A 15,130-nucleotide genomic window follows, 5' to 3' on the forward strand; every position below is an offset into this window, starting at 1 on the left:
TTAGTTTTAAAAACTCCCCCTCCCTTTCCCATGCTTCTGGCTGCCATTAATTTCTGTTTCAGAATTGTTCCTGCACCAGGTATCCAAATCTCTTCCAAACACAACTTCAAACTCTAATTTACCATTGCTCTCACATGATTCTGCCTGGTCCTTGAAGGTCTAGGTTGTCTCTCACCAACTTGGTGTCCACCTCAATAGAAAGGTATAGATGCACAGAATATTTTGCCCAGAGTAGGGGAATCGAGGACCAGAGGACATTGGTTCAAGGTGAAGGGAAAAATATTTAATAGGAATCTGAGGGGTAACCTTTTCACACAAAGAGTGGTGGGTAAATGGAACAAGCTGCCAGAGGAGGTAGTTGAGGCTGGGACAATAAAATTGACTTTGACTTTGACTTTGACTTTGGCTATCCCAACGTTTAAGAAATAGTTAGACAGGTACATGGATAGGACAAGTTTGGAAGGATATGACCAAGCGCAGGCAGGTGGGACGAGTGTAGCTGGGACATTTTGGCCGGTGTGGGCAAGTTGGGCCGAAGGTCCTGTTTCCACACTGTATGACTCTAAAGAGATTTGTTCCACATATTGCTGACAGTCACTATTGATCTGAATCCTAACTGGATTAACCACATCAGTACCATAGTTACAGGAACATGTCCAAGGCTGGCTATTTTGCAGCAAGTCCGTCTCCTGATTCCCCCAAAAGCTTTCCACAAAATAAAAGGAATAGACAGGGAGTTTATTGCCAACTCTTTATTACCTTCGGGAAGGTAGTCATTTACTAGCCCACTTTGGAAGGAGTTTTGAGTCAACAGTATTGTTGTGGACCTATCCATCAGTTCTCCTCAGTAATGCCATATAGCCAACATTATAGTCATAGGCCATAGAGGTATTGCAGCCTGCTGTCAGACCTTGGAAGGTCTGAGGTGTTCAAGGTCAACTGAACAGTCTTCTGAAGTGTGTAGGAAGGAATCTTCTCTAATCAGCCCCTGTCCAGCTAACTGCATATACGTCATATATAGACAATAGACAACAGGTGCAGGAGTAGGTCATTTGGCCCTTGGAGCCAGCATCGCCATTCAATGTTATCATGGCTGATCATCCCCAATTAGTACCCCGTTCCTGCCTTCTTCCCATATCCCCTGACTCTGCTATTTTTAAGAGCCATATCTAGCTCTCTCTTGAATGCATTCACAGCTGGTGATTCCACATGGCATGATGACACTTATAGTCCACCCTCTACATGTGATTCCAGTGTCTGAGAAGGAGATTGCTATTGTTATCTGATGCTACATCTTCAGGAAGGCAAGCTGCCCATTCTCAGCCTGAAATCATAAGGTCATAAGGAATAGAGTAGCATTAGACCATTCGGCCATCATATTTACTCTGCCATTCAATCATGGCTGAGTTATCTCTCCCTCCTAACCTCATTCTCCTGCTTTCTTCCCATAACCTCTGACACCTGTACTAATCGAGAATCCATCTATCTCAGCCTTAATAATATCCACTGTCTTGGCTTCCACAACCTTCTGTGGCAAAGAATTCCACAGATTCACCACCATCTGACTAAAGTAATTTCTCCTTCCTAAAAGAATGTCCTTTAATTCTGAGGCTAAGACCTCTAGTTCTAAACTCTCCCACTAGTAGAAGCATTCTCTCCACATCCACTCTATCCAAGCCTTTCACTATTCTGTATTTTTCAATGAGGTCCCCCCTCATTCTTCTCAACTCCAGCGAGTACAGGCCCAGTGCCTACAAATGCTCATCATAGATTAACCTACTCACTCCTGGGATCATTCTTGTAAACCTCCTCTGGTCCCACTCCAGGGCCAGCATATCCTTCCTCAGATATGGTGCTCAAAATTGCTCACAACATTCCAAATGTGTCCGCACTAGCTCTTTATAGAGCCTCAAAATTATATCCCTGTTTTTGTATGTATACAAGCTCTCTTGAAAGGCTGTCACCTGCATTTACACCATCCAAAATGAAAGATAAACACTGCAGAAACAACAAACTGCAGATGCTAGTTTACAAAATAAAGTCACAAAGTGCTGGAGTAACTCAGCAGGTCAGGCAGTATCTCGGGAGAACAAGGGGAGGTGACATTTCGGGTCGGGTCCCTTCTTCATAAACACAGAGATAAACACAAAGATAAACAGATGGATTAGCTTTCACTGTCTGGGCAGAGCAGAGAGTGTCAGAAAAGAGGGAAAGTTGACAGATGAACGAGACAAATAAGACATAAAAAATAACGAAGGAACAATTCTTTATGATAATAACAGGAAAAAGAAAGAAAAACAGGGAGGAAATAAACAAGCTGAGCCAATATCACAGATACGTGACTGCATCAGAACTCATTCTTTTTGTGTTCAAATAACTCACAAAAGAACTGATGGACTGGGGCCATCATTTGTGCTGGTTGTCAAAGATGTGTCTTCAATATTTCTCACTTTCTCTGGCATTCAGAAGGATTATTGAACGATGAAAAAAATAAACAGCTTTAAAAATTATAAAATTTACATCCAAAAGATCGTTGAATATGTTGCATTAGGTCTAACTGTGAGCAGATGCTACATTGTATACGCAAGCTCACCTTTTCCATCAATGAACAATTGTATTCATTTTGTTTGTTCACAAAATGTTCACATGAAAAGGTGGCATTTCAGGTTAGGACCTTTCTTCACACTCTGCTGGAGGGTCACTACAATAGGAACAAGGGTCATGGCCTGAAACATCACCTATCCATGCCCTCCATAGATGCTGCCTGCCTCACTGTGTTACTCCAGCCCTTTGTGTTTTGGTCAGGATTCCAGCACCTGCATCTCCTTGTTTCTCACTCTTCACCTTATAGACTCAATGAAACTTCACGCGGTACAGCGCCGCTAAGAAATCACCAGACGGGCTCCACGGGCAAGTGTGGAACTTTGGAAATAGACACAAAATACTGGAGTAACTCAGAAGGAATATAGAAGGAATATGTGATGTTTCAGGGCGAGACCCTTCAGAGTGGGACTTTGGTTGTCACGCACATATCATGAGTTTGTTGCCTCTTATACTGACCACTTCAGCCAGTTCCCTGTAGAGCACTATTCAACATGGAACTCATTGCCACAGACGGCTGTGGACGCCAAGTCAATGGATATTTTTAAGGTGGAAATTGACAGATTCTTGATTGAGTGAGAGCGTCAAGGGTTATGGAGTGAAGGCAGGAGAATGGGGTTGAGAGGGAAAGACAGATCATTCATGATTGAATGGCGGAGTAGATTTGATAGGCTGGATGGCCTAATTCTGCTCCAAGAAATTATGAACTTATGGCCTCCCCATCAAATGTTTCTTTCTCTCTCGGCAGTTGCTTGTTGTCTTATTAGTGATACATTTCATTATTTCCTGTATTCATTTCAGACTTGTGAACTGATGTTTGTTTATCTAATGTTATCATCATGTAACAATTCCTTTATGTATCATGATTTGGGGCAGCACAGTGGTGCAGCGGTAGAGTTGCTGCCTTACAACGCCAGAGACCCGGGTTCGATCCTAACTATGGGTACTGTCTGTACGGAGTTTGTACGTTCTCCCCATAACCACGTGTGTTTTCTCGGGGTGCTCCGGTTTCCTCCCACACTCCAAAGACGTGCTGTTTGTAGGTTCATTGGCATCTGTAAAATTGTACATTTCATGTGACCAAATTCCTGTTTTGCTTGGATTGCAGCCAGTTGCAAACCTGATTGTCTGCTGTGTACAATCTTTGCTCGTCATTTCATCCATAAGCAGAGGACGGAAGTACATTGTGGTCAATTCCCCATGTTGTGTTTGATAACAATGTAAATAAGGAAGCACGTAGGCATTTTGTGAACAAGCAAAGTGAATACAATTGTTGATTGATGGGAAAGGTGACTTTCCTTGTTCTTACTGAGCCAGCTGCAGAAGGTAAAGATGGCAGCACTAGAAAGGTGCTCGTTTTTATGGCTCTTTTTATCGATAATATTTAACAGTGAGGGTAAGTAATCCTTTATAATATAATGCAGTTGATAAGTATTCCAGTGATATTTTGTCTGTCTCCATGGGGTTTTCAACCAACCATCATTATTCGTCTGTCATTGCACTTAATATTATTCTCCAGAATAATCTTGATTCTGCCTTTAGTATTTCAAATTATAATATCCACGATTGTTTGAGTGAACAAATGTTAGGGCACATTTGTGTAGATAAATCAGTTATTAGTTGCACCATAATATCAAAGGTAGTAATTATTAATTTTTTCATGAACCAACTAGAATTGATTGAAAGTAAAGATAAAGTAATTGGATTTTGCATCCAAAAATGTGTTATATTAAAAATCATGTCTAATAATGCAACTGTATAGTCTGTGCAATATATTTGGAAGTATCTTGATGATGCTATTTGGACTCATTATTTCAACCAGTTTTAAGTTAGTTGGTAATATATTGCAAAGGAGCAGTAATAGTAATATTAAACGAGGACTTACCAGTTTGAAGTTTGATCTGTATTTTATGAGGAGTTACGATGAGGGATTATGTGACGAAGCCCGCCACGACGCATGCGTGTCATTCTTCAAAGCAGCGGTGTGAAATCACAGATCTGTAATGACTAAACATAGTAAGATTAGAGAAGAGATACCAGTTAAGTATATGATCAAGGGTGGGAGCGGAGGGCACGTAATCCCTCATCGTAACTCCTCATAAAATACAGATCAAACTTCAAACTGGTAAGTTCTCGTTTAATCTTACTATTTTACTTTGGAGTCACGTGAGTGACTACGTGAAGATTTTAAAGCTCTGTGATTTCATGCTGTGGAAACGGGTCCATGCATCACGTCTGCCTTGATGACTGTAGGAGGAATTGTGTTAACATAATTTGGACATGAATTCAACATTGAAATCATAAAATTTATTAACACAAAATTATAACCCCTTTTTATGGGTTTAAATTAATTTACAGAACTTAAAATTGTTTCTGCAAACGTTCCAGGTTTCATTACTGGTTTGTTGTAAAATAATTGGAATGTTTTTTCCCCCCAGACCATCCTGCTGCCTTGAGGATTTGGTCCATTGGTACATTCAACTGTATCACTGCCGGTGTAGCTGCAGTCCTGGTGGAATGAGATTAAAAAATATTAGTATCCACCCCAGCCTGTGTAAGCAGCTGTTTCAGCCATCTTGAGATGGTCTGGACCGTCACTCTTTTGTGTGGTGGCTTGTGGCTGACCAAAAAGTGCCTTCTCATTGCCTCTTAGGATTTTCGTTTTCTCCATGTATAACGACAGATGTCTTACTATACACAGACGGTCATCTGTTGGGTATGACCTAAATTGTATATTGAGGCCTGCTGATCCCTGTCTGTTCTGCTTTACTAACTCATAGATATGAAACGTAATATTTTCTGTTGAGGAAGTCATGTTGTCCAGTCTTAGTTTATGCAGTGACTGTACCCTCTGTGCCGTGACCAATGCCATTAGCATGACTGTTTTTAATGTCAGTCTGTGTAGGGACAGAGCTGTTGCTGGAGACCAATTCCTGAGCATCTTCAGGACAATACTTACATCCCATATTTGGGAGTACTTGGTTCTTGGGGGATTAGTATTAAAAATTCCCTTCATAATTTTTGTTACCAGTGGGTGAGTCCCAACAGAGTAATGCTCTGCCCCCTGCCACAGTTAAGTCGATAGGGCACTTCTGGCGCAGTTGATGGCACTGTCTGCCAGATATTCCAGAACAGACGGGATGTTCATGTCTCTGTAGGTGATGTTGTTTTTATGGCAGTACATTTCCCACTTCCTGATATAGACCAGATACTGTTTTTTGGTTGACTGTCTTTGGGCCGCCGAGATCATGTTCACTGTTCGGTCCGTCAGTCTCAGTTGTAGTAGAGGTGTTTTTAAACTCTATAAATTAATAAGTTCAAATGTTTATGGCATGGGTGGCTATCCCTTGTTACGGGATGTAGCAATAAATCTGGTCTATGTGGGATGGTGATACATGGTTCTAATACCATGTTTAATACCACTGGGAACCATGGTTGAGTAGGCCAATCGGGTACTACCAAAATACCAGACGCAGAGTCTTGTTGTATTTTCCTTAATACCCGACTGATGAGGCAGAAAGGAGGGAATGCGTAAATAAACAATTTCCCCCCAATGCAGCGAAAATGCATCTGTCGCCGCTGCCCCAGGGTCTGGTTCCCATGAAACATAATTTGATAACTGGTGGTTAAGTCTGGATGCGAATAGATCGATATCTGGTGTTCCATATTTTGCTGTAATATCAGCAAATACTTTTTTATTCAACATCCATTCGGTGTTTTCATTAAATTTGCGTGACCTGGTGTCTGCCACTAAATTTAGTCTTCCTGGTAGGTAAGTGGCTGATATCCAAATATCTCTCTGGATACACCATTGCCAAATTGTATTAGCCAGATTGTCACATGATGTCGATTTGTTTCCACCCATGTGGTTAATGTATGCTACCACGGTGGTATTGTCTATCTGTAGTCTAACATGCTGGTGATATGACCCAGTACAATATGACTTTAGGCCATGGAATGCACCCAACATTTCCAGGTAGTTTATGCCCAGTGTGAGTAATAATGATGCCTCCTGAGCAGTCCATCTACCTCCACAGTTGGTGATGGTATTGGTGGCTCCCCACCCAAGTGCACTGGCATCACTTTGTAGTACCATGGAAGGGTTACTGACAATGATTGGATTGGAACAAAGCCAGATGTTATCTATCCACCATTTTAGTTCCATTTTAGCTTTGATTGGTAGTTTCATAGGTCTGTCAAAGTGACCTGCATTAATTTTGAGCGCTTGTATTTTTGCTCTCTGTAAGTTTTGGTAATGTAGAGGTCCAAATTGTGTGGCTGGAAAGGCAGCCATCATTTTGCCAATTACTTTCGCTACCAATCTGATGGATGGTTTGCTGATGTCAATGAGGTTATTGCAAGCCTCTGTTAAATCTCTAGCCTTTCCCTTAGGCAGAGTCAGCGACATGTGAACTGAGAACCCCAAATAGTCCATAGTAGTGGAAGGCGTTAGTTTAGATTTAACTGGATGGATAATAAATCCCAGTTTTTCAAATAACTGTTTTGTGGCTGTTACAGTTTGTTTGGCCAATTTCAAAGTTTTGCCCACAATGAGTATGTCATCTAAATATGCCATGACCATGTGTTTATGTTTCCGTAGAAACGCTAGGGCTGGTTTCAAAATTTTTGTGAACAGCCTGGGGCTGATGATAACCCATTTGGCAGTGTTTTATACTGCCAGAGTTGTCCCATCCAGTTGAATTTTAAGTAACATCTGTGTACTTCGTATAGGCACTGAATAGTAAGCATCTTTTAAATCGATGCTGGCCATGAAGTAACCTTTGGAAATTAATTGTTTAGCAGTAACAAAGGTTTCCATTTTGAAGTGAATATATTGTACAAATGGATTCAATTTTGTCAGATCTATGATGATGCGACAACCACCATCTTTTTTGTTTTTGGTAAATATATTGGACACGAATTCTAATGGTTCGTGTTGAGTTTTCTCAATTACACCTTTTACGTAAAGCCGCTCCAGTTCAGCTTGCGCTTTTGATTTTTCTTTATCAGAAAGCACGAACATTCGGTTCGGTATATGTTGAACTGGAGGGCTGTACTTGTGTATAAACTCTATTGTATATCCCTGGATACTGCTTAAGATGTAAGTATCGGTTGTTAACATGCTCCATGCATTCAGAAAAGAGTGTAATCTCCCCCCAACCTCCATGCTCCCTGTATTTTGTAGGGAACCAGACCCACCTACCTCCATAGTTACCAGTGGCAGGTTTACTTCTTTTTGTAGGTTCTTCGCTGCTGTTGTTGCGCTGGTGTCTGGATTTTCGGTTTGGTTGGCGTTGGAGGTCCTCGCATCTTCCAAGAAGGCCGGCCTGGGCCATGGCCTAAAAAAGACTCATGTTTTGAGTACCGGGCCTTCGAGCTTTCACCAGTTCTGCTGGTGGGTGCGTAGGGGTGCTGCCTTTGGCTGTAGTAGGTTTTTGTTGGAGTCCCTTTTATTAGTCCAGTAGGTTCTCTCGTTCCTGCACCCCTTGCACACTTGTCTTTCCTTCTGCGGACCCCTCTTCCAGGTCAGCCCAGAACTGACCCGCAGTGCTCCCATCTGATGAGGTAGAAGCACTGTGCAGCCCTTCAAGAGGTACTGCTGTGGGTTTATCATAGGGGCCCACAGTGACCCGACTCCATCTCCCAGAGTCTGTCACGTTGGAGCAAATGCTCCACACACCGCTCCATTCGGCTCCAACGCTCTCCGTCGCTGGCCGCCCGCGGTTGTTCAAAGTCGGACTCCTCTGAGTCCACGACCTTGTTTGTTTTTGTGTCTAGCCTTACCGCCCGGCCGCGTGGATCTGGCCAGTGCGGAGGCGACATCGGGCACAGCTGATCCCACTATCGGTGATCCGAGTGCCGCTGGCCGCTGCTGGCTGCCCGCTGCTCCGCGGTCCTCCCTCACCAGCTTTGTCGCAGACCTTGTCTTCTTTGTTTCTCCACCTGTAATCAGCATGGGAAAACACAAAAAGACCGCAGTTCTTACCTGCAGGTCCTGGTTTAAATTGTCGCTACGGGGGAACGTCGTTCCACCCCGCCTCCTGCCGTTTTCGACTTGTCAAAAGTCGACGGCCCCATTCTGAATAGTCTCCCGCCCGGCCGTGGTGTTCTGGCCGGCGCGGGACCAAAAGTCGGCACAGCTGATCCCTTACGGGGCTTGTGCCTTCAGCTGCTGCTGGCTCCCGCAACGTTGCGGTCCTCCCCAGCCAGCTTTACTCGCAGCACTTGTGGACACTATTTTGTCCAGCTTCCCCTCCCCGTGTAAAACAGCGCGGGGACAAAAACTACCGCAGAGTAAATCACTTACCTGCAGGTCACGGTTTCAAACTTACCGCTTCGGGGGAACGCTCCACCCCGCCTGTCGTTTCACAAGCGTGAAAGCGATATGACACGCATGCGTCCTGGCGGGGTTCTTCACATAGTCACTCACGTGACTCCGAAGTAAAATCATGACCAGTTAAAATAACAGGGGGTGCACAATGTACTACAAGAAGATGCAATGGTACACTAATGGTCTAAATATCCTCCTCAAATAATTGCTCAAAATGCGTCCAAACTGAAATATTAGGATGGAATTTAAATGCAAAAAATGAATAGAAAGAATGCCAATAATAGTCCGTAAGAACCATTCAGAGCCTCTAACAGCCAGCAATTCATATAAGGATATTTGATGGTATCCCTATTCATTTCAGAATCCAGGGCGCCACAAGATGTAAAATTCATATCCCAGAATTTCCATAATGTTCTTCACTGGAAACCAGGAAATGGCATCGAAAACACCACTCTGTTCTTTGTGCAACACCAAAGGTAGGTGTGTAAATAAAACTGAGAAATGAAGAATTACAACCCAAGAACCAGACTGAAGAAGGGTCTCGACCTAAAACGTCACCCATTCCTTCTCTCCAGAAATGCTGAGTTACTCCAGCTTTTTTTGTCTACCCAACGTTAATGGTCTTTGATTTAATACTTTTTAGTGTAATTTCAGATGGTTTCAAGGGAATAATGAAAGATTATTTTTTTTTTTTAATTCCAGGTTTGGATATGAGTGGGCAAACAAAACGGAATGTTGGGGCATCAGAGTGACTTGCTGCGACCTCACACGCGAGACTATTCCACTTCCTGAATTATTTTTTGCGAGAGTGAGAGCATTTTCATTCAACAAATTTTCAAACTGGACAATGATTGAACCATTTTGTCCAATGACAGACAGTAAGTGTATTTCTCCAAAATGTAAAGATGTACATAATCTAGCATTTTGTACCATCCTATTTGTTGTTGTAACCCGCTATAACATGTGAAAGAGGATCATAGTTCTGGGAATGTTATTATTCAACGTAATGTGACCCATTCTGTAAGAAATTGCTCAATTGTCTGCTTGGTTTCACATCAATGCATATTTGGGGAAGGTCAAAAATTGTGTGGATAATTTCTCAAGAGGCAGGAGAATATATCAAGAGGCATCTTTCATTTCATAATCATACTTGCAATCATTAGTTTATTAATTTGAACCAATAATGAGATTTAAAATAGAAAATTAAAAACCTTGAGTAAAAACATGACAAGATGAGCAATGGTAAGTGTTGATGAGACAAAAGTGTTGTATTGTCATATGTTCTGACATAGAACGATGACATTCTTACTTGCAGCATCACAACAGATATGTAAACATTTTGCATTCATTATGGTAATTGGTTAACTTTGTGTCAGATAGAGAGATGTGGGCTAAATGCAGGCAGGTGGGACTAGTGTAGCTGCGACAAGTTAGCCGGTGTGGGACGAGTTGCGCCGAAAGGCCTGTTTCCACACTGTGTCACTCTATGACTATGTTGAGCATCTAGTGACACCACCATGTGGTGGGGCTTTAGATTTTAAAGATACAGCTGTGGAAACAGGCCCTTCGACCAACCGAGTCCGCGCCAACCACGACCACTCCATACACTATCCTACACACTAGGGACAATTTATGATTTTTACCAAAGCCAATTAACTTACAAACCTGTACATTTTTGCAATGTGGGAGAATACTGGAGCACCTGGAGAAAACCAACGTGGTCACATGGAGAACGTACAAACTCTATAGACAGCACCCGTAGTCAGGATCGAACCTGGGTCTCTGGTGCTGTAAGGTGGGAATTCTACTGCTGTGCCACTGTGCCACTGTGCCCCAACAATGCTGCCTCTAATGGTCTTTAACCTAAGTCAATGTATTGTGCTGAATTAAAATCATAGTTCATAGAATCATAGTCACACAATGGAAACAGACCCTTCGGCCAAACTTGCCCACACTGTACAACATGACCCAATTACACTAGTCCCACCTGCCTGCATTTAGCACTTATCCCTCCAAACAATAGACAATAGACAATAGTGCAGGAGGTGGCCATTCGGCCCTTCGAGCCACGACCACCATTCAATGTGATAATGGCTGATCATCCACAATCAGTACCCTGTTCCTGCCTTCTCCCCATATCCCCTGACTCTGCTATCTTTAAGAGCCCTATCTAGCTCTCTCTTGAAAGTATCCAGAGAACCGGCCTCCACCACCCTCTGAGGCAGAGAATTTCACAGACTCACAGCTCTCTGTGCGAAAAAGTGTTTCCTCGTCTCCGTTCAAAATGGCTTACCCCTTATTCTTAAACTGTGGCCCCTGGTTCTGGACTCCCCCAACATCAGGAACATGTTTCCTGCCTCTAGCATGTCCAAAACCTTAATAATCTTATCTTGTTTAACCTTAACAATTTAATCGTGTTTAACATTGCATCATTCATATTGACTAACGAATTTTACAACAACAGAATTAATGTTCACTTTTGGTACAGCTGTCATCGGGCCTCCAGAGACTGAAGTGATTCCCTTAGAAAAGTCAATTTTGATTAAATTGACTGCTCCCCGCACGGCCTTCAAAAGGGAAAATGGAAGCCAGTCAGTGAAAGACACATATCATGAAGTCAAATATCATATAATCTTATCAGTCAAAGCAAAAGATCAGGTGAGAATCTTTGCCCTGGTTTACCTTCTACTGTCAATGCATACATAATTGCATAGCTTAAATGAACATTGCATTCTACAATTTTAGGTCTTATCTACAAACAACCCCTACCCTCCCTCCCTTTTCTTCTTCTCTCTTCCCTGGATGTGCACCCACTTCTCCCATTCCCCTCCCCACTGCCACCACCCACCCCCTTCCCCTTCTGCCTATATTCCTTTCTCTGGCTTCCCCAACTCCATATCTCACATTTTTGCCTTTGTTCAACCGTCTACCAATCAAACTCCCTCCTCACCTGAAGTTTAGTTTAGTTTAGAGATACAGCTAGGAAACAGGCCCTTCGGCCCAACGAGTCTGTGCCCGACCAGCGATCCCCGCATACTAACACTATCCTACACACACTCGGGACAATTTACATTTATCCAAAACCAATTAGCCTACAAACCTGTATGTCTTTGGAGTGTGGGAAGAAACCGGAGCACATTCCCGGGGAGAACATACAAACTCTGGACTCATGTGTAACTACCTGTCACTTTGTCCCGCAACCCACCTCTCTTCCTGCTTTCTCCCCCTACCACAATCAGTCTGAAGAAAGGACCCAACCCAAAACATCACATACATATTCTCCAGAGATGCTGCCTGACCCGCTGCAGTTTGTGTCTTTTTATTTGGTAAACTAGCATCTGCAGTTCCTAGCGCCGACATAATTAGTTTCCGTTTCATTACTTGTTTGCCCAACTACCAGGTTGGTTTGGAGCCCCAGAGGACTTACATTACAAAAAATGAAACATTTGAGATCCAGCACCTAAGCACTGGAACGATCTACTGCATTACTGTTAGAACAGAGGTTTCACTCAATGATAACGTTGGTGACTTGAGCAAGGAGCAGTGTGTAACACTGGCAGGTGAGCAACACATTATTTACTATTCAGATAAACAGACGTTGGTGATTTGCAAACTGTGTTCACACACTGTCCCTTTATCTGTGTTTTAATCCACAGAGCCAAGTGCTTGGATAGTGATTATCTGCTCGGCAGGTGGGGCTTTAGTCCTGATTACACTTTCCATTTATTTATGCTTTAAATACAAGTATGTCTTTGACCCTAAGCTACACTACCCTGCGGTGTTGACAACCTGGAATAAAAAAGAGCAGGAGACTGTTGTGTTTTCACCTCCAATCATCGAAGAAACATATATTGACAAATGGGAACTCACAGAACTCTCAAAACATCCCAGCACCTTGCAGTTTCAAAATAAGTGTGCAGCAAAGGCACCTTGCAAAAAATATATCAACGTTGAATCCCCAGGTAGTTTTAAATGCAAAATATTTGATCCTAGCTCCATTCCCCTGGATATCATGATCTTCTGTAATTATCTTGAAACACCCACATTCACTGGCTCTGATTATGTAGAGATGGTGGCAGAATTAGACACCCTGTTATCTCTGGACCAAAGACATGACAACATCGGACGGCATAGACTATCCAGGGAGCTCTGCCAATGTCAACTCTGCGCCCAATATGAAGAAAAATGTCAAGCTCAGGAAGTAGTACAATCAAAGCTCTTATCTCCATCTCCAGAATATATCAATCAGGACATTTGTGAAACCCAGATTTTACATAACTGCAGATAGACCGTCCAGGAAATGAATACACCTTGCGTTCTGTACTGATGTATAAATAAGATATTGAACAAAAGACATCTGTACCTTGAGCAACTCGTTTAAATTCACAAGGAAATAGGTGCAGAAGGAGGCCATTTGGCCCTTCGAGTCTGCACCGCAATGTAAATAAATTTGTTTTGGTGTAAAATAAACAGTATATATTGCAGAGAATTTAAATGAATAATAAGTGATAATAAGAAAGATTAAAGGTTTGAAATTACAATCCTCTCTCTCTGATTTTTTTCAGATCCATTATAGCAAGCAATTCCATTCTGGGTTTAGAGGGAGGGTAGGAAGGGAAGAGGGGGGAAGAGAGAGGGTGGGAGAGGGAGGGAGAGAGTGAAGGATAAGAGAGACTGGGGTGAGAGAGAGAAAAGTGCAGGGAGAGACGCGCGGAGAGAGAGGTGGGGAGAGAGAAGCGGGAAGAAAGAGAGGTGGGGAGAGACAGAGAGAGAGGCAGGGAGAGTGGGGCAGGGAGAGAGAGGGGCAGGAAGAGAGAGGGGCAGGAAGAGAGAGGGGCAGGAAGAGAGAGGGGCAGGAAAAGAGAGGGGCAGGAAGAGAGAGAGACGGAGGGATAGAGGCGGGAGAGAGAGTTGTGGGACGAGAGAGGCAGGCAGAGAAGTGCAGAGAGGCGGGGAGAGAGAGGTGGGAAAAATGTTCCCAATGCTGGGGGAGTACAGAACCAGGGGCCACAGTCTATGAATAAAGGGAGGTCATTTAAAACAGAGATGAGAAAAAAACCTTTTCACCCAGAGTTGTGAATTTGTGGAATTCTCTGCCACAGAAGGCAGTGGAGGCCAATTCACTGGGTGAATTTATAAGTAAGTTAGATAGAGCTCTTGGGGCTATCCGAATCAAGGGGTATGAGGAGAAGGCAGGCACGGGTTACTGATTGTGGATGATCAGCCATATCACAATAAATGGTGGTGCTGGCTCAAAGGGCCAAATGGCCGCCTCCTCCACCCATTTTCAATGTTTCTATCAGAGGCAGGGAGAGAGAGAGGTGGTGGGGATCATAGATCATCCGCTCTATGATCTTTGGTGGGGATAGAGGTGGGGAGAGAAATGTGGGGCGAGAGAGCGGTGGGGAGAGAGAGAGGCGGGGGAGAGAGAGAGGCAGGAAGAGAGAGAGGCAGGAAGAGAGAGGCGTGAAGAGAGGGGCGAGGGGGGGCGAGAGGGGAGAGAGAGAGGAGCGGGGAGAGAGAGAGAGAGGGGAGAGAGAGAGGGGGGAAGAGAGAGGGGCGGGAAAGAGAGGCAGGAGAGAGAGAGGCGTGAAGAGAGGGGCGAGGGGGATAGCGGCGGGGAGAGAGAGGCGGGGAGAGAGAGGCGGGGAGAGAGAGGCGGGGAGAGAGAGGCGGGAAGCGAGAGGTGGAGAGAGAATGGCAAGGAGAGAGATGTGAGGGAAGTAGTGAGGGAGGCAGAAAGGGAGAAAGATGCATATGGGGATGGGGAGGGTGAGAAAGATAAAGAAGATGGGAGTGTGAGAGAGAAAGTGAGAGAGGGAGAGAGAGGGAGAGAGAAAGGAGTGGAGAGAGAAAGAGAGGATGGATGGAGAGAAGATGGCAGAGAATAAGAGAGAGGTGCATGGAGATCTAACATTATGATGAAGAACCTGTGTCCGAACAACATGGTGCCAGAAGGGGCAATCGTATGTGGATTCTTGTGTTTGGAGATTTAGTCATTGTATGTGTAATAACACATGTAACCAGCAGAGGGAGTCAAACTTTATGAATGTTCATTTGTTAAGCCACTTGCTCATAGTCAAAGATCAATAAGTTGCAATATGGCTACTTCGTAAACATGAAGCTTTGCGAGCTCATACAATGGGTGAAATGCTGACCTGAAAGTAGTTGGTAGTGTTTAAGAAATTGGTCATTGTT

The 15,130-nt window shown here is 43.6% G+C and overlaps 1 protein-coding gene across 1 annotated transcript; it reads left to right on the top strand.

Moving 5' to 3' along the window:
- Positions 1 to 3,923: 3,923 nt before the first annotated feature.
- On the top strand, positions 3,924 to 13,421 carry LOC129697410 (interleukin-20 receptor subunit alpha-like). Its single transcript, XM_055635920.1, has 6 exons — positions 3,924 to 3,997; positions 9,294 to 9,408; positions 9,635 to 9,810; positions 11,421 to 11,590; positions 12,333 to 12,492; positions 12,589 to 13,421. Exons 1-6 carry the CDS (start codon positions 3,934 to 3,936, stop codon positions 13,218 to 13,220), a joined length of 1,317 nt encoding a protein of 438 aa, XP_055491895.1. The 5' UTR covers positions 3,924 to 3,933; the 3' UTR covers positions 13,221 to 13,421.
- Positions 13,422 to 15,130: the final 1,709 nt, after the last annotated feature.

This window comes from Leucoraja erinacea, chromosome 5 (genome assembly GCF_028641065.1).
Source record: "Leucoraja erinacea ecotype New England chromosome 5, Leri_hhj_1, whole genome shotgun sequence".
Classification (NCBI taxonomy): Eukaryota; Metazoa; Chordata; class Chondrichthyes; order Rajiformes; family Rajidae; genus Leucoraja; species Leucoraja erinaceus.